This window comes from Poeciliopsis prolifica, unplaced genomic scaffold (assembly GCF_027474105.1).
Source record: "Poeciliopsis prolifica strain line A6 unplaced genomic scaffold, Auburn_PproV2 SCAFFOLD012, whole genome shotgun sequence".
Classification (NCBI taxonomy): Eukaryota; Metazoa; Chordata; class Actinopteri; order Cyprinodontiformes; family Poeciliidae; genus Poeciliopsis; species Poeciliopsis prolifica.
Window position 1 is genome coordinate 8,015,158 of NW_026562387.1, and position 20,449 is coordinate 8,035,606.

Below are 20,449 nucleotides of genomic sequence, written 5' to 3' on the forward strand. Positions count from 1 at the left end.
TCTATACTGAGCACAAGATCACAGAGAGAGAGCGAGAATCAACGCTTCTGCACAAAACATGACACTCTGGACAATCATCGGTTCTCGGTTTCGAGTCCATCTGAACTCCGACGAGCGTCGCGGACTGGCGCTGCGCTGCAAGTCCAGGACCGGTTCTGAGGTCCACCTCTCCAGGCTCTTCATGTTAATGTTAAACAGGTTCCGCCTCAGAGGAGAGCAGCATCAGCATCGTCTGGACCGATGGAGGCAGAATAAGCTGCATGAAGCTTCTCTCAGCATGCTGAGGATGCTGCATGCGGCTTCAGGACGCATCATGAGGCAAACATTCAGCCTCCTACTGCTGCTGCTGCTGCTGCTGCTTCATCAACTCTGGAAACATGGAAAAGCAGAAAGTTTCTATTTGTCCTCGTCGTTTCTGCGCAGCGCCATTTGTTGTTGAACTTCCTGATGATACTTTGGCACTTTAAAGAGTTGATTCGTTGAACTTTCCACAATGATCATCTGACATAATCTGACATTTGACACTGTGGTTCTAGAAAAAATTAACTGCATTTTTAAAGTAATGCTTCGGGTGAAACATGACACTTAGTACTATTTCACTTTCTCTAGAAATTTGGCGAAATGAAATAACAGAAGAGGCACACAATTTCGGTTTCCTTATTTATTTATTTATTGAACGCTGTCGTCTGTCTGTTGTGCAAAATCATGTCTCAGGAGAAAAGCAGAATGAAGACGTGTGTTTTCTGCATAAGTGTAAAATGTTTTATTTAGATGTTTTACACAATGCAACAGTAAAACGTTGTTCATACAATTGAGCGATACAGATACAGAAAACTGTTCTAATTGTATCTTAAAGCTTACTCTGTATTATTAATAGCACTATCAAATAAATCTTTGTAAAAAAAAACACTTATATATGAAATGTACAAAAACATTCATTGCCCCTCAGGTTGAGGAGAAGGAGGAATGTGAAGTGACTCTTCCTCCTGGTTGACCTCTAACCGCTGCAACAGGATCTCAGAGTAGCCTGGTGAGTAGTACCTGCAAAAACACAAACACATCATAAACCAACTGGGTTATATTGAGTTGAATATCTTGATTCTGATGGCATTGGGTTTTTTAATAGAGTTTAGTTTGAACCAAATGGGCACACTGGTGGTGAAGTTATCAGAGCTGCACCTGACTATCTCCTCAGGGAAGCAGCTGTTGATGGTGTTGATGTGTTCCTGCAAAGCAGAGCCCGGCTCTGCATCAATCTCTTGGACTTTCTTCAGTCCACCGCTGGTCACAAACAAACGACGGGCCTTGCTGTCATGGGGAAGCACCTGTTGAGAACCAGAGAGATGGAGGTTTTATAAGCGCATGAGAGGCAAAGATTTTTGCCGGAGCGTTTGGAGATGTCCCCCCCACCTTGCTGAACTGGCAGACGACGTGTTTGAGGATGTTGCTGGGAGCGTCGTAGAGTAGCGGCTCCAGAGCCTGGATGATGGTGCACTTCTGCAGGATGTTCTTCAGCGCCTTCTTACTCTGAAACATTCAACATGTTTCCAAAAGTAAGATTCAGGCATTTTTGATATACAATTTCAAACATTTTCAGCACTTTTTTTATAGAGGTAAAAACTATAATAATTAACTAAAAGATGGTTTTAATTCACTTTTATATGACATCAGTTATAACTGTTAGTATGTGTTGTGGTAGCATTTGATATTCTATGCAATTATGTCTTGCATAAAATAATTTAGGCAATTCTGATTGCACTCCTTGGGCTGCCACCTTATCCTGGTGGACAGGTTTGAGTGTCCCAATGATCCTAGGAGCTATGCTGTCTGGGCTTCATGACCCTGGTAGGGTCACCCAATGCAGTCACCCAAGGCAGGTAGGTGAGGGACCAGACAAAGCGCAGCCTGAAGACTCCTTATGATGAACAAGAACCTTAGATTTAGTGTTCCCTCGCCCGGATACAGGTCACCTCCATTGTCAAGGTGGCTTACTGGAGCTGAGGTCGCATGGTTGTTGATGCTTGTCGCAGTGGCAACCCTAAAACCCGTTGGTGGACACCTTCAGTGAGGGATGCTGTCAGGCTGAAGAAGGAGACCTATCAGGCCTTTTTGGCCTCTGGGACTCCAGAAGCAACTGATGGGTACCAACGGGTGAAGTGGCTGGGGTGGTTGCTGAGGCAAAAACTCGGGCATAGGAGGAGTTTGGAGAGGCCATGGAAAACGATTTCCGCACGGCTTCAAGGCGATTCTGTTCCACCATCCAGTGTCTCAGGAGGGAGAAGCAGTACAACACCAACACTGTTTAGAGTGGGCATGGTGTGCTGCTGACCTCAACTCAAGACGCTGTGGGCTGGTGGGCAGAATACTTCAAAGACCTCCTCAATCCCACCAACATATCTTCCATTGAGGAAGCAAAGCCTGGAGACTATGAGTTGGGCTTTCCAATGTCTGGGGACGAGGTCACCAAGATGATTAAAACGCTCGTAAGTGGAAGGGTCCCGGGGGTGGATGACATTCACCTGGAGTTCCTTCAGGCTCCGGATGTTGTAGGGTGTGTTGGCTGACGCGACTCTGCAACAACGCATGGACATCGGGGGCAGTTCCCTTGGATTGGCAGACTGGGGTGGTGGTCCCCCTGTTCAAAAAGGGTGACCGGATGGTGTGCTCCAATTATACGGGGGTCACACTCTTGAGCCTCTCTGGCAAGGTCTATTCAGGGGTCGTGGAAAGAAAGGTCCGTTGGATAGTCGAACCTCGGATTCAGGAAGAGCAGTGTGGTTTTCATTCTGGTTGTGGAACACTGGAGCAGCTCTACACCCTCAGCAGGATCCTTGGAGTAGGCGTTCGACCATGTTCCTCAGGGAGCCCTGTGGAGGGTTCTCTGGGAGTATGGGGTACCCGGCCCTTTGATACGGGCTGTCAGGTCCCTGTATGAAGTCTGGTCCGCATTGCCAGCAGTAAGTTGGGCTCGTTTCTGGTGAGAGTTGGACTCCGCCAGCGCTGCCCTTTCTCATCGATTCTGTTCATTACTTTCATGGACAGAATTTCTAGGCTCAGCAAAGGTGTTGAGGGGATCCGTTTTGGTGGCCTTAGGTTTGCATCTCTGCTTTTTGCAGATGATGTAGTCCAGGACACGATATGCAGCTCTCACTGGAGCGGTTCTCAGCCGAGGGTGAAGCAGCTGGGATGAGGATCAGTGCCTCCAATTCCGAAGCCAAGGTCATGAGCCGGAAAAGATTAGAGTGCCTTCTCGAGGTAGGGGAGAGTTCTGTTCCAAGTGGAGGAGTTCAAGTATCGCAGGACCTATACAAAACCTGTTTAATTTGACTGAATCACAATTGGAATATGATGCGCCAAAAGAAATCTGAAATATCACATTACTGCACGAGTTCGTTCTGAATCGATGTCCAGAACAATTGTTGCTCTTCCAACCTTGGCCTGCAGGTCCTCTGAGCTGCCGGGGTTCATGTAGAGCTCCAACAGCCTGGGCAGCAGGTTTGCTGCAGCCACAATCCTGGCATGCTCAGAGGTGTGATGACCTATCTGGTCTATTGCCCACACTGTGGCTGACTTGATGTGATGCTCATGCTCCTCTGAGAGGCACAGGGCCAGCTGGGGCACCCCCTGCAGGACAGGAAGGCTCACATCAGGAAGAGTCCAGCAAAGTAATGATTGCGATCTCAAAGAAAAATATTCATAAAATCCACTTTATCTAAAGCTTACAACTTAGGGATGCAAAAAATTTACCTACTTACAATAGACTGCTAATTAATGCTTTAGTAGGCTAAAATTAGTTCTAATAGATTAAGTAACAATGTCCGTTTACACATTTTAGTAATGAAAATAAAAACAATCGAAAGTTCTTAACTGTTGTTAAGTGGTCACGAAAAATAAATTGAAGATGACGATCCCACCTTACAGCGAATGACGGCCATGGCGAGGGTTTCATTGTGAGCCGCCACGTATCCCAGCATCATGATGCCCGGGAGGCGCAGCTGTCCATGGCTCTCTCCCAGGTAGTCGATCATCGTTGACATCCCACCGCAGTTCACGATCAGCTGGGACATCTGCAAAAAAACACACAAACACCCACACACACACTTCATTCAGTGTGTCCGCTTTCTTGGTGACCTCGAAACATGAGCATGCTGTACCTCTGGCGTTTGTTTCGCCACCTCCCTCATCAAAGTTGCAACGTTTTTCCTGACGTAAATATCCGGATCTTTGAGGGAGACGAAGGCAGCGGGAAAGACCTCGGCCTCGATCACCATCTCAGCCAGCCTGATGGAGTGTTTGCTGATTTGGCTGAGGGCGGAGAACACCTGCCTCTGAATGGAGACAACCAAACCCCAGAGAAGCTTCACAGAAAACTGGCAGTTTTGAAGCTCAGACATGTTTCTTTCTGGAAAACGGCGCCACATACATTCAAACGTTTGTGTTTTAACGTGAAGATCATGCTGCGTTGAAACATTAAACTTTTTTTTTTCTGGAAACCTGTAAAGGTTACTCTGAATTTGCTTAAAATGATTAAGACTAAAAACTGAATGCCCCAAAAACAGATCCATAATAAATGTTTGTATTATTTTTTTAATCACATTTTGAAATTTTATAGATTTTTTGATTGTACCAAACTGTAAAGAAAAAAAACTTTTTTACATCATAAAACTAAGAATCTCTAAACATATACATGCATACACACACACACACCCACACACACATATATATGTATCAAATTAAAATATATAAAACATATATATTTTATGTTCAACTGTAACTTGTCTTTAAATTGTGTAATTATATGATTATATTAAATTATAACAGTATATTTTTCAAAAGTGCCTCTTCACTTTTACAAATACAAACATCAATGTTTATATTTAATTTGATGATAAAATTGAATTCACTTAGTTTAAATACGATTTTTAAGATAAGTTATATGTTTTTATAAATAAGAGACAATTGCTGATTATTAAATCTTGAGACATTTTTTTAATGACAGAACATTTTCAAATTGGCATATATTTCGTTTTGGCTCAGAAAATATCAAACAAGACATCGATTTCAAACACATTACTATTTAAATTAAGCTGCATATTTAGAATAGTTTTTAATATTTGATGTCTTTTTACTAAGATACGGTTTCTCAGAGTTTCTGACCCTTTCATCAGCCAGCAGGCTCACCTTGAGCTTGGCGTCCTGGCTGAGGATCAACTGGGCCAGGTGTGCGATGGCGCCGTTGTTCACCACGATCTCAGCCAGCTCTGGCGTGTGTTTGCAGATCTCGCTGAGTGTGGAGGCCACAACGCGTTTGAGGGCCATCTCAGGCTCCAAGAGACTCAACACCAGCAGGGGGACCGCTCCTGCTTCCACCACAGCCTCAGACAGAGCTACACAGTGACACGGAGAGGCCGTGGAGAAAAAGGCAAGACATTGGTAAAACTGTTTGTTTTTTTCCTGTTTAGAGTTCCTTTAAAAAATAAAAAAAACAGTGCAAATGAGTGTTTCAGAAATCTAATATAACAATAACAAATTATTGCCTCCACTGTCACAAAGCAGATGTAAATCAGAGCTTCTCTTTCTGTGCCTACATGCATTGTGTCGTGCGATGCAGCCCAGAGCCCAGGCGGCGGCCTCCTTCACCCCAGGGTCAAACTCCTCCAGGCAGAGAACCAGAGCGTCGACGCCCCCGCAGCTCACTACTGCCTGGGCCAGGTCAGGAGAGTGTTTGGCCACCGCGCGCAGAACAAACGCTGCTGCCTTCTTATAAAACCTCTGCATACAAAACACAGGAAAAAAGTGCACACATCAGCTGTTCAAGCCAACGTTTTCTAGTGCCCATCAATGGTACTGCATGTTCAAGATTTTTTTTTTCTTTAAGGGAAAAATAATATATTTTGTTTTTTTACATGATTTGTTTAACTTGCTTAACAAACAATCAAAATGCCCAACATCATCAAATTCAGAGGTTTTGACTCAGCCCTACAACTCCTACAGAGTGTCTGTCATCCAGAATTTGACAATGTCGTTGCTCTTTACTCTCATGCAAGGAATGAATCCAGGAGAAGTGATGCTAACGTTTTGCGAGGCCAGAGAGTTGACCAGCTGGGGCAGGATGTCTTCTGTCACCACAGCTTCTGCCAGACTGTCATTGTTGTCCGCCAGGTGACCCAGAGCCATAGCTGCCGTCTGCTGGATGCTCGGGACCGTGTCCAGAATAAGGGACCGGAGAATGGGCATAACTCCTGCAGAAGAGCAGAGGACACTGTAAAAATTTATTTTTATGAAAATATTAAAACAATTTTTATGCTAAAGCTTTGTCACTAAAATGGTAGGGGAACACATTATATAACATATATGTTATCTGGGTGACTTATAATGCAACCCATGTTTTCATTGGTTGTAATATGAATTAAAACATAAACACAGTAAAAATAAATATTTATTACAAGAGTTGTGATTGAGGAACTGAACTTCTGGAACAAGAATTTCAATTTGTCTGCAGTTTCTGGAAGTTTAGCAACAGTGCTAATGCTAATATAAAACTTAAGCTGAGCCAGGCTGAGGAAGACATTCAGATCTGATTGGCAGGAAAAGTATTTATTTACCACCTTGTTAAAACAGATCTCAAAAGTTTATCACATTCTATTTCTGCAATGTTTTCTGCTTTAATCACTTTTTGTTTGTTTGTTTTTGCAGTTTGATCCATTTAAATTGCCTTTACAGTGAGTTGGGGTTTTAAACATTTGATTATTTTATTGACACCAAAGGAAAATTAAATAAAATCAGTTTTGAATTTGTATAAGCTAGAGTTTAAAAAAAAAGAGATACATTTATTTTATTCGTTTGAGTAGTTAAACGTGGATACGTAGAAATATTCATTAGAATCTTTTGCGATACATGGCATAGATTTTGTTTTCTTCTTCCATTTTATTGGTTAAAATATAACAATTTATTTTATGGGTGCAAGATAACATTGCAATCCGTGACAGATAATAATATTGCTATCTTTCCTACCTGCATGATGGAGGATTTCGGAGTTTTGTGGTTTGGTCGCAAAATCAGCAACTGTTTGCACAAACTGCAACCTGGACTTCTGGTACTGTTCAAAAACTGAATAGCACAAAATAAACAAGGAGTCAGTCTGATCACCTTCAAGCTGAACTTGCGTCAATGTGAAGTAAAAAGCAGCCACGAATCTCACCTTTAGTAATCAGTCGTTGACTCATTGTGCCAAAAAGAAAAAAAAGACTATTTCCTAAAATGTGTATTTGCTGGAGCTAGCTGTATTGTTGTCTTGAGTTGCCGCAGCAACACGTAGGACGTGGAATCAGCCTTGTTCAGGCCAAAGATCGTTTATTAAAAAAAGAGGAGTCACTCCGGTTCAGTAAATCCCTTCAGAGTGATGCCTCGTTTCATTCCCGCGATGTTTAAGCTGAGGATGTGACCCGCATTGAACACAATTGATCGACAGATATTTTTTTTTATTTTTTTATTATGGAACAATTTGTAGTTCTGTGCGCAAGTTTTTATTGCAAATAGGTCAAGTGTAGCAATTTTAGTCAAGCCCATGTTATTTATTTATTATTGCTTACCTATTTCATGGATATTTTTTAGGCACAAATATGCAGCGTAATATTTAAAAAATGACGCTGCATTTTATTTATTTATTTATTTATTTATTTATTTATTTATTTATTGAGCGCTCAGCTCTGAGCATGAGGTCTAGCTCATGTCTCCCTCTACATTTTGATAAATATCCATATAAATTACAAACTCAGAATCTCCTTCCTTCTTGCTTTGCAGCAAGAAGGAAGGATTATTATTATTATTATTATTATTATTATTATTATTATTATTATTATTATTATTATTATTATTATTATTATTATTATTATTGTTGTTGTTGTTGTTGTTGTTGTTGTTGTTGTTATTACTAGTATTATTATATATTAAAACAATATATTGCAACTGCCACAAGCTTAATTGTGGAAACATGTTCTGAAATTCAACATTTAAAAATTATCTTATATTCCAACAGAACTTTTGTCATCATAAAAACACATTGTGTTCGTCTGGTCCTGCCGTGATGGCGCAGGGGAAGCGCGACCCACATTTGGAGGCCTGTAGTCCTCGAGCTGGACTCTGTAACTAAAAATCTGACCTCTTTGTCAATCTAAGGTTGCCTATACAACACATTTCCTGGTGCACTTTTCGAGGACTTGGAATTTTTCTAACGTGAATCTATTTGTAACATAAATAAATAAGGAAACCTTACCTGAAATTGTGTCTCTCCTGTTATTTCATTTCGCCAAATTTCTAGAGAAAGTGAAATAGTACTAAGTGTCATGTTTTACCCGAAGCATTATTTTAAAAATGCAGTTAACAATTTTTTCTAGAACCACGGTGACAAATGTCAGATGATCATTGTGGAAAGTTCAACGAATCAACTCTTTAAAGTGCCAAAGTATCATCAGGAAGTTCAACAACAAATGGCGCTGCGCAGAAACGACGAGGACAAATAGAAACTTTCTGCTTTTCTCCATGTTTCCAGAGTTGATGAAGCAGCAGCAGCAGCAGCAGCAGCAGCAGGAGGCTGAATGTTTGCCTCATGATGCGTCCTGAAGCCGCATGCAGCATCCTCAGCATGCTGAGAGAAGCTTCATGCAGCTTATTCTGCCTCCATCGGTCCAGACGATGCTGATGCTGCTCTCCTCTGAGGCGGAACCTGTTTAACATTAACATGAAGAGCCTGGAGAGGTGGACCTCAGACCGAACCGGTCCTGGGACTTGCAGCGCAGCGCCAGTCCGCGACGCTCGTCGGAGTTCAGATGGACTCGGAACCGAGAACCGATGATTGTCCAGAGTGTCATGTTTTGTTCAGAAGCGTTGATTCTCGCTCTCTCTCTGTGATCTTGTGCTCAGTATAGAAACTGTAAAGTACTCACTATTTAGACCAGTTTTCTACTTTGATTCATTTTTAGATTATTATGCAGGGAGAGGCCTATTACTGAAACCCAGAAAATAAATTAGAACGAACTTAGAATCCAGAAAAAAAAATTTCCAGGACAGCAACAGTAAGTTTTTTATATTATTATTATTATTATTATTATTATTATTATTATTATTATTATTATTATTATTATTATTATTATTATATAGTGTTTAATTTATATGCCTGACTGCACTGCAGCGCAGTAGCATGGGCTTGACTGGAGAGATGAGAGCTGTGGAGGAAAACAGAGCAGACAGACGGGCCAGAATCATGACAGGAATAGACTTCAGAGATCTCTGCAACAAATGGGCTCATGTTTGTGCAAATTTGAGCATAATTGCTCCACATTTCTTTTATACGTTACCGTTTACATCTATATTGTTTATTTTGTATTAATAAACAGGATTATTTTATTTGAAAAGTTTAACTAAACGTTCATTCACTCTTAGCTCCTCCAAAGCCAAAATAAAACCAATACGTTCCGCAGTAATGTATCGGAACCAAACTTGTAATAATAATTTTTCGTATTTGATTCTATAGTATTTTAATAAATGTTTTTGTCTGTCGTGCAAAGGCATGTCTCAGGAGAAAAGCAGAATGAAGACGTGTGTTTTCTGCATAAGTGTAAAATGTTTTATTTAGATGTTTTACACAATGCAACAGTAAAACGTTGTTCATACAATTGAGCGATACAGATACAGAAACTGTTCTAATTGTATCTTAAAGCTTACTCTGTATTATTAATAGCACTATCAAATAAATCTTTGTGAAAAAAAAACACATATATGAAATGTACAAAAACATTCATTGCCCCTCAGGTTGAGGAGAAGGAGGAATGTGAAGTGACTCTTCCTCCTGGTTGCGCTCTAACCGCTGCAACAATTCCTCACAGTAGCCTGGTGAGTAGTACCTGCAAAAACACAAACACATCATAAACCAACTGGGTTATATTGAGTTGAATATCCTAATTCTGATGGCATTGGGTTTTTTTTAACGGAGTTTAGTTTAAACCAAATGGGCACACTGGTGGTGAAGTTATCAGAGCTGCACCTGACTATCTCCTCAGGGAAGCAGTTGTTGATGGTGTTGATGTGTTCCTGCAAAGCAGAGCCCGGCTCTTTGTCAATCTCTTGGACTTTCTTCATTCCACCGCTGGTCACAAACAAACGACGGGCCTTGCTGTCATGGGGAAGCACCTGTTGAGAACCAGAGAGATGGAGGTTTTATAAGCGCATGAGAGGCAAAGATTTTTGCCGGGGCGTTTGGAGATGTCCCCCCCACCTTGCTGAACTGGCAGACGACGTGTTTGAGGATGTTGCTGGGAGCGTCGTAGAGTAGCGGCTCCAGAGCCTGGATGAGGGTGCACTTCTGCAGGATGTTCTTCAGCGCCTTCTTACTCTGAAACATTCAACATGTTTCCAACAGTAAGATTCAGGCATTTTCGATATACAATTTCAAACATTTTCAGCACTTTTTTTTTATAGAGGTAAAAACTATAATAATTAACTAAAAGATGGTTTTAATTCACTTTTATATGACATCAGTTATAACTGTTAGTATGTTTTGTGGTAGCATTTGATATTCTACAGCAGTGGCAAAGTAATGTTAAATATAAAAATTATGTCTTGCATAAAATAATTTAGGCAATTCTGATTGCTTCGAAACAAGAGAAACTTAGCCTGATTTAACTTCAGACAGCGAGAAAAAAAATGTCTGTTTTTTTATTAGGTGCATGAAAATATACATGTACCTAAATATCTGGTTTTGACTGTAAAAAAGGTCTTAAAATTTAGGCTTTTAATCAAAGGTCAGATTGCACTTTATTACAAAACTGTGCAGCTTGAACATCAACTCTTTCAAGAACTTTTATGCTCACTTAAAATTTTTAAAACACCTAATTGAAATTCAAGCATTCTTAAGCACCTATACAAACTCTGTATAATTTGACTTTATCCTGATTATAATATCTCATTACTTCATGTGTTTATTGGTGTCCAGAACAATTGTTGCACTTCCTACCTTGGCCTTCAGGTCCTCTGAGCTCCTGGCGTCCATGTAGAACGCCAGCAGCTTGGGCAGAAGGTTTTCTGCAGCCACCACCTTGGCATGCTCAGAGGTGTGATGACCTATCTGGTCTATTGCCCACACTATGGCCGACTTGATGTGCTGCTCATGCTCCTCTGAGAGGCACAGGGCCAGCTGGGGCACCCCCTGCAGGACAGGAAGGCTCACATCAGGAAGTGTCCAGCGAACTAATGATTACGATCTCATAGAAAAATATTCATAGTACCCTCTAAAAGTCCACTTTTTGTAAAGTTTACAACTTGGGGATGCAAAAAGTTTACCTACTTACAATAAACTGTTGATTATTGGTGCAGTAGACTAAAATTTGTTCTAATAGATTAAGTAACATTGTAAATAAACTTCAGATCAACCCATTAATCAATAACTTGCACCTTTTTGCAACTACAAACCTCAGTTTATTTTATTTGAATTTTGAATGCTGAATAAAAATGCATGCCACATTTTTCATATATTTAATAATGAAAATAAAAATTATTGAAAGTTCAGAAGTGCTGTTATGTGGTCACAAAAAATAAATTGAGGTTGACGATCCCACCTTACAGCGAATGACGGCCATGGCGAGGGTTTCATTGTGAGCAGCCACATATCCCAGGATCATGATGCCCGGGAGCCGCAACTGTCCACGGGTCTCTCCTAGGTAGTCGATGACCTTTGACAGCCCACCGCTTTTCACGATCATCAGGGACAGCTGCAGAAAGACACACACACAAACACTTCATTCAGTGCGTCTGCTTTCTTGGTGACCTCGAAACATGAGCAAGCTGTACCTCTGGCGTTTGTTTTGCCACCTCCCTCATCAGGCTTGCAACATTCTTCCTGACGTAATCATCCGGATCTTTGAGGGAGACGTAGGCGGCGGGGAAGATGTCGGCCATGATCACCGTCTCGGCCAGGAAGACGGACTGTTTGCTGATTTGGCTGAGGGCGGAGAACACCTGCCTCTGAATGGAGACAACCAAACCCCAGAGAAGCTTCACAGATAACTGGCAGTTTTGAAGCTCAGACATGTTTCTTTCAGGAAAACGGCGCCACATACATTCAAACGTTTGTGTTTTAACGTGAAGATCATGCTGCGTTGAAACATTAGACTTTTTTCAATCAGTTTTTTTTTTCTGCAAAGCTGTAAAGGTTACTCTGAAATCCCCAAGACAGATCCATAATAAATGTTTGTATTTTTTTTATCACATATTTATAGATTTTTTGATTGTCCCAAACTGTGAAAAAAAAACTTTTTATTTTATAAAACTAGAAATTTCTAAACATATACATGCATATACAAACACACATATACATACGCATATGTATGTGTTTTTTGGCTCAGAAAATATCAAACAAGACATCGATTTCAAATACATTACTATTTAAATTAAGCTGCATATTTAGAATAGTTTTTAATATATGATGTCTTTTTACTAAGATACTGTTTCTCAGAGTTTCTGACCCTTTCATCAGCCAGCAGGCTCACCTTGAGCTTGGCGTCCTGGCTGAGGATCATCTGTGCCAGGTGTGCGATGGCGCCGTTGTTCACAACGGTCTCGGCCAGCTCTGGCGTGTGTTTGCAGATGTCGCTGAGTGTGGAGGCTGCGATGCGTTTGAGGGCCATCTCGGGCTCCAAGAGACTCAACACCAGCAGGGGAACCGCTCCTGCTTCCACCACAGCCTCTGACAGAGCTGCACAGTGACACAGAGAGGCCGTGGAGAAAAAGGCAAGACATTGGTAAAACTGATTGTTTTGTTTTTTCCTGTTTAGAGTTCCTTTAAAAAATAAAAAAAAAAACAGTGCAAATGAGTGTTTCAGAAATCTAATATAACAATAACAAATTATTGCCTCCACTGTCACAAAGCAGATGTAAATCAAAGCTTCTCTTTCTGTGCCTATGCATTGTGTCGTGCGATGCAGCCCAGAGCCCAGGCGGCGGCCTCCTTCACCCCAGGGTCAACTCCTCCAGGCAGAGAACCAGAGCGTCGACGCCCCCGCAGCTCACTACTGCCTGGGCAGGTCAGGAGAGTGTTTGGCCACCGCGCGCAGAACAAACGCTGCTGCCTTCTTATAAAACCTCTGCACACAAAACACAGGAAAAAAGTGCACACATCAGCTGCTTAACAGAGGAGCTTTTTTTTTTATTTATTAGAATCTAAAAGGCAATCATACCAATGTCTCCAGAGTACAGATGAGTATTTTACTGCATTATATTTTACGTTAGTCAACAGTAGGGTAATTCTATTATTAGACTCGTTTAAACGACAAATGAGTTTATGCATAAGCTTTCTTAAAACAGCCAACAAAGTGCTGACGCGAGTGGATGCAAACAGTTCTCTGGCACTGGTCCATCTGGGCTTTTTTAACAAAAGTCTTAATGCATCATTATAAGCCACCTTCAGTCTTTGAAAACTGGCTTTCTTATAGTTGTACCACAAGTGTGCAAAATACAGTGATGTACAATATGATCTAAACAAGTACACTTTCTCTTCATCAGAACAGAATCCAAACTCAAGGGCAAGGATATTTGCCTGAGCATAAAACATAAAACATACGAACCTCACGGTAAATGTCCTCATCATCAGACAGCCGTTCTGTCAGCACGTGACCAAGATATTTTACTTCATTTGAGACATTCAATAAACACCCACATAGCTTGAAATGTGGAAATACCCTATTTTTGTCCTCCTTAGTGCGACAGATCAAGATTATACTTTTTGAAGGATTGAATCTAACATCACGTAGTTCACTATAAGCTTCTGAACACCAGCTGACCTTGGACTGCAAACAACTAAATCATCAGCATACATTAAATGATTAATAATGGTATTGCCAACCATGCAGCCAGTTCTACACAGGTACAGCTGCTTAGAGAGGTCACTCATATAAAAATTGAACAACATAAGAAGTAAAATGCTTCCTTGTCTGGCTCCATTGCTGACACGAAAGGATGCAGACATACAGTTGTCCCATTTGACCTGCATAGTTTGATTTGCATACCAATAGGACAGATATCTTACTATATATTCTGACGCACCAGCTTGGCACAAGTTTAAAAATAGTTCTTTATGATTTACACAATCAATTATCTGTAGACATAACTATCTTTTTAAAAAAATAATTAGTTCGAAGACTTTAGACAGTGTACTCGCTAGAGCTATAGCTCTATAGTTATCAGAGCTGCCAATTTTACCAGCTTTGTTTTTGATCACAGGAAGTAGAATAGCATTCATTGAGGTATCAGGAACAAAGCCATGCATAATAAAACCAGTGAAACACAAGGCAAGAGGAGGGGCTACACTTGAACTTGCAAATTTTAGATGTTCAGCTGAAATATGATCCATTCCTAAAGATTTATTTACAGATAGCTCTTTAATTGCTTGATAGACCTTGTGAATTTTGATAGTTTCTGCAGTACTAACCTTGTCAACCTGGAAGGGTTCACTCTGTACACAGGTAAATAACTTGCCATACTGGTGTTGCCAAAAATCTACAATCATATTCGCCTCAGAAGCGCCATCGACGGTGCAAGGGAGAGGGGGTTTAGTATTATTGATAGATTTAGCCTCTTTCCAAAAGGCTTTTGTATCCCTACTTATAAGCTTTTTTGACTATGTCTTTGCGCTTTACACTCTCATGTCTTCCAAAGCTGACATTACAAGAAGAAAACCTGGTAGCACTAAGGAATGAATCCAGGAGAAGTGATGCTAACATTCTGTGAGGCCAGAGAGTTGACCAGCTGGGGCAGGATGTCTTCTGTCACCACAGCTTTTGCCAGATTGTCATTTTGGTCCACCAGGTGACCCACAGCTATAGCCGCCGTCTGCTGGATGCTCGGGACCGTGTCCCGTATCAGGGACCGGAGAAGGGACATAACTCCTGCAGAAGAGCAGAGGACACTGTAAAAATGAATTTTTATGAAAATTCATACTTGATTATAATTAAGTAATTGTTTTAATTACTTGTTGAAAAAAATTACTTGTTTTAACAAGTAATTAAAAAACTTGTTTTAATTACATTAAAACAAATGTAATTTTTATGCGAATGCTTTGTCACTGCAAGGAAGGAGAACATATTATATAACATATATGTTATATGGGTGACTTGTAACATATTACAACCCATGCTTACATGGGTTGTAATATGAATTAAACCATAAACATAGTAAAAAATAAATATTTGTTACAAGAGTTTTGATTGAGGAACTCAACTTCTGGAACAAGATCTTCAATTTGTCTGCAGTTTCTGGAAGTTTACTAAGGTATTCTTAGTAACCTAAGAATACAGTGCTAATGCTAATATAAAACTTAAGCTGAGCCAGACTGAGGAAGACATTCAGCTCTGATTGGCAGGAAAAGTATTTATTTACCACCTTGTTAAAACAGATCTCAAAAGTTTATCACATTCTATTTATGCAATGTTTTCTGCTTTAATTTCTCTTTGTTTATTAATTTATTTGAATTTTTGTTTATTTGTTCTTTGCAGTTTGATTAATCTATATTGCCTTTACAGTGTGTTGGGGTTTTAAACATTTGGTTGATTTCATTAAATTTTCCTTTGGTGTCAATAAAATAGTTTTGGATTTGAATAAGCTGGAGTAAAAAAAAAAAGATAAATTGAGTTTATTTGTTTTAGTAATTAACCTTGGATACGTAGAAATATTCATTGGAATTGCCATGCGATACATGGCATGGGATTTGTTTTTTGTTTTGTTTTGTTTTTTTAAATTTTGCTTCTATCTTATTGGTTGAAATATAATAATAATTATAAAAATGTATTTCATGGGTGCAAGATAACATTGCAATCCGTGACAGATGATAATATTACTATTATTGTCTTTCCTACCTGCATTATGGAGGATTTCGCAGTTTTGTGATCTGGTCGCAAAATCAGCAACTGCTTGCACAAACTGCAACCTGGCCTTCTGGTACTGTTCAAAAACTGAAAAGCACAAAATAAACAAGGAGTCAGTCTGATCACCTTCAAGCTGAACTTGATCAATATTTAGCTTGATCAGCCACGAATCTCACCTCTGATAATTTCTCGTTTACTCATTGTGCCAAAAAGAATAAAGAAAACTACTTTATCTCAAAGACTATTTGCTAAAGTGCGTAGTTGCTGAAACTAACTGTATTATTGTTGTTTTAAGTTGCCTTAGCAACACGTCGGCTGTGGAATGAGCCTTGCTCAGGTCAAAGATCGTTTATTAATGAAAGAGGAGTCACTGTGGTTCAGTAAATTCCTTCAGAGTGATGCCTCTTTTTATTCCCGCGATGTTTCAGCTGAGGATGTGACCCGCATTGAGCGGAAATGAGTTCCGGTCCGTTGGTTTGACCCGCTGACGACATTTTTAAAATGTCTGGAAAGCCGAAAAGAATACCATGACATGTTTTATATGTTGCATGACTTTGGATATTCCTCTAGAAACTTATATAAATTGATTCCCATATTTGTGAGAGGTAAAAGTAAAAAGCCAAGAAAGTTTCAGAGTACTGGATGAGGTGACGTGATTTTTGCAGCTCAAACAACTTCTAATACACACAGAGGTAAAGGAACATGACAAAATGTTTATATAAATAATGTTGAGAAAATTATATATATATATATGTATATTTAAAATATATAAAAATCTATATATATATCTGTGTGTGTGTGTGTGTGTGTGTGTGTGTGTGTGTGTGTGTGTGCGTGTGTGTGTGTGTGTGTAGACATATCTATAACTAGATAGATAGATAGATAGATAGATAGATAGATAGATAGATAGATAGATAGATAGATAGATAGATAGATAGATAGATAGATAGATGTAATATTAAATACATTTACTATTTTATTTGTATTTATAATATAATATCAAATATATTTATATGGATATTTGTATATCCATATATAATAATAATAATAATTATTATTATTATTGTTGTTGTTATTATTCACCTATTTTCATATATATAAAAGCAATATATTGCAACTCCCACAAGTTTAATTATTTTTTAAAAAATCTCTTGTTCTTGAATATAATTTCTTTTTTAAAACACATTGTACACAGTGTACAAATATATACAGCAAATATATTTGTATTAATTTGTGTGATGAAAAACTTGTGTCACATATGGAACTAAAAATCTGACCTCTTTGTCAATCTAAGGTTGCCTATACAACACATTTCCTGGTGATCACAAATTAAAGCTTTTCGAGGACTTGGAATTTTTTCTAACGTGAATCTATTTGTAACATAAATAAATAAGGAAACCTTACCTGAAATTGTGTCTCTCCTGTTATTTCATTTCGCCAAATTTCTAGAGAAAGTGAAATAGTACCAAGTGTCATTTTTTACCCGAAGCATTATTTTAAAAATGCAGTTAACAAATTTTTCTAGAACCACGGTGACAAATGTCAGATGATCATTGTGGAAAGTTCAACGAATCAACTCTTTAAAGTGCCAAAGTATCATCAGGAAGTTCAACAACAAATGGCGCTGCGCAGAAACGACGAGGACAAATAGAAACTTTCTGCTTTTCTCCATGTTTCCAGAGTTGATGAAGCAGCAGCAGCAGCAGCAGCAGCAGTAGGAGGCTGAATGTTTGCCTCATGATGCGTCCTGAAGCCGCATGCAGCATCCTCAGCATGCTGAGAGAAGCTTCATGTAGCTTATTCTGCCTCCATCGGTCCAGACGATGCTGATGCTGCTCTCCTCTGAGGCGGAACCTGTTTAACATTAACATGAAGAGCCTGGAGAGGTGGACCTCAGACCGAACCGGTCCTGGGACTTGCAGCGCAGCGCCAGTCCGCGACGCTCGTCGGAGTTCAGATGGACTCGGAACCGAGAACCGATGATTGTCCAGAGTGTCATGTTTTGTGCAGAAGCGTTGATTCTCGCTCTCTCTCTGTGATCTTGTCCCGAGTTCCAAGTCCAGATCATCTGCTGATTGTTCCCTTTAATATTTCTAATTTGTAGGGAGAATGGAGTCACGTTCCTCAGAGAGCAGGGACCGCCACCCCCATCACGGTCGTGATTGTGGTCATTCAAAGGAGGAAACGCTAGATATCTATTTTCTTCTCTCGCTCTCTTGCTCTCGGCGAAGGCGGTCGCTTTTTCCTCTGCTTCTCTTCATTCTCACCCGGCTTGCTCTGTTTTTGTGCTGCTTTTATTGGAGTCTTTCTTTTGCACATCCTCAGAATCCACAAATTATGGGTCTGGTTCACTGGTCTGTCAATGCAATTGATCGAATTTTTATCAAGAAGAAGACATGGGCACTCTTGTCTCATCCTGGATTTATCCCTAACAGGATCTCTGCTGTTTGGAGCTGGTGGATAACTGGCTTGTCGACCAATTTGTGACGGATCTGACCAACACTCAGACTGTGGGACAAAGACGCAAGTTGGATGCGAGTCTTGCTGAACTCTCAAGGACTCGCTCTTGATATTTCCGCCTTTATCAGAGGCTTCATTTGGAAGAACAGGCTGATCTGCACAAAGTTACAGACAAACACTTCCTGACCTCGACGCCTTTGCCCGCATGTCTTTGTTTTTCTATGTGCCGAATCCAACCCAACGTTGTCTTTTCACCCAACTTATCAATTATTCATTAGAAACTGTGGAGTGCTCACTTTTAACCCAGAAAAAGATATATAGTTTGTTTATTTATTTATTTTAGAAACTGTAAAGTACTCACTATTTAGACCAGTTTTCTACTTCTTGGATTCATTTTTTGATTATTATGCAGAGAGAGGCCGATTACTGAAACCCAGAAAATAAATTAGAATGAACTTGAAATCCAGAAAATAAAAATTCTTCCAGAACATTAAGTGTTTTTTTAATTATTATTATTACTTAGTACTCATTACTTTTACATATTTAGAGCATACAGAAATCCCAGACAATACTTACTTATACTTATCTAGCGACCCTGAATAAGAGTATTTAGTTTATATACTTTGGATCAATATTATTAGACTCTTATTCTTCCAGCCCACAAATTGAATTAGACCAGAGGACACTGAGCAACCCTGAACCGGAGCACCTACAAACTTTTAGTTTAGATCAATATTAGATTATTATTATTTTTTTGCTCTTTCCTTTGGTTTGATATTTTGTTTGTATTTCCTTTTAATTCCTGGAAAGCACTTTGCATTACCTTTTAGCTGAAAATGTGCTATATAAATAAAATGACCTCACCTTACCTCACACTAAAGGCCTTCAAAAATCTGCCACCGTCAGCCTGCCTGAGTGCTGAACATAATGAACAGATGAGCCTGACTGCACTGCAGCGCAGTAGCATGGGCATGACTGGAGAGATGAGAGCAGGAAAACAGAGCAGACAGACGGGCCAGAATCATGACAGGAATAGACTTCAGAGATCTCTGCAACAAATGGGCTCATGTTTGTGCAAATTTGAGCATAATTGCTCCACATTTCTTTTATACGTCACCGTTTACATCTATATTGTTTATTTTGTATTAATAAACAGGATTATTTTTATTTGAAAAGTTGAACTAAAAGTTCATTCACTCTTAGCTCCTCCAAAGCGGTAGGAGTTACTTCATAAGCCAAAATAAAACCAATACGTTCCGCGGTAATGTATCGGAACCGCAGGTTCGGTGTGAAAGAACCGAACCTGCTGCGTGCCTGTCTCAATCATTTTTGTATTTCGATTCTATTGTATTATTTTAATGATTTTTTTTGTCTGTCGTGCAAAGGCATGTCTTAGGAGAAAAGCAGAATGAAGACGTGTCTTTTCTGCATAAGTGTAAAATGTTTTATTTAGATGTTTTATACTGTGCAACAGTAACAATACGGTAAGTTGTTCATACAATTGAGCGATACAAATACAGAAAACAGAGACATGAAATGAAGCCAAGTCCTTCCTCTCGAACAAAGGGCAGAGAATAACACCATGGCTGATTAAATATGCACTTTGTCTCTATTTACACGCGAAAACCTTTAAAAGACGTGAAGGATGAACAGTCCAGCTACAATGAAGGGTGTTCTTTTTTTTTGTTTGTTTTCCAGTAAAAGGCAGAAATGCTTTTATTTGTCTCCCATTGATGCTTCCCGCTTCACAAACTCCGGATGTCCAAAGCGCTTCCAAAAAAAAAAAAAAAAAATAGTAATAATAAAACTCTAGAAAAGGGACGGACCCTGAAGCCTCTTCCTGAACAGAAAAGTCACAATGAGCATGCGCATTGAGCTGTGCTTCAACATACCCCGACACACATGAATTAATCATGAGAAACACCTTTAGATTGAAGAGACATAAAAACAAAATCTAAGTGTCAGCTTCAGCCACTCCTGCAAAATAAAGATGTAGCTTTTGAAGGGGAGAGACATGACATCCAACTTTCTTCTTCTTCTTCCCCTTCCAACATTTTCCTTTCAGACTGAATTTCCCA

The 20,449-nt window shown here is 39.6% G+C and overlaps 1 protein-coding gene and 1 pseudogene across 1 annotated transcript; both read right to left on the reverse strand.

Annotated features, from left to right (window-relative positions):
- Positions 1 to 727: 727 nt before the first annotated feature.
- On the reverse strand, positions 728 to 7,267 carry LOC129364686 (sperm-associated antigen 6-like). The gene is made up of 11 exons (XM_055037493.1): positions 7,202 to 7,267; positions 7,015 to 7,110; positions 6,076 to 6,242; positions 5,589 to 5,772; positions 5,182 to 5,387; positions 4,155 to 4,328; positions 3,915 to 4,067; positions 3,433 to 3,624; positions 1,411 to 1,527; positions 1,180 to 1,325; positions 728 to 1,041 (listed from the first exon to the last, which is right to left on the reverse strand). Exons 1-11 carry the CDS (start codon positions 7,224 to 7,226, stop codon positions 936 to 938), a joined length of 1,566 nt encoding a protein of 521 aa, XP_054893468.1. The 5' UTR covers positions 7,227 to 7,267; the 3' UTR covers positions 728 to 935.
- A 2,407-nt stretch (positions 7,268 to 9,674) lies between these two features.
- Positions 9,675 to 16,206, reverse strand: LOC129364685 (sperm-associated antigen 6-like; annotated as a pseudogene).
- Between the last annotated feature and the right edge of the window lie 4,243 nt (positions 16,207 to 20,449).

Excerpts from the sequence above, each read along its gene's own strand:
- LOC129364686 (XM_055037493.1), bottom strand. The coding sequence starts at position 7,226 with ATGAGTCAACGACTGATTACTAAAG. Across the intron at positions 6,243-7,014 it reads CGAAATCCTCCATCATGCAG|GAGTTATGCCCATTCTCCGG; the intron begins GTAGGAAAGATA and ends GCTCTTCTGCAG. Across the intron at positions 4,329-5,181 it reads GCCAGGACGCCAAGCTCAAG|AGGCAGGTGTTCTCCGCCCT; the intron begins GTGAGCCTGCTG and ends GTCTCCATTCAG.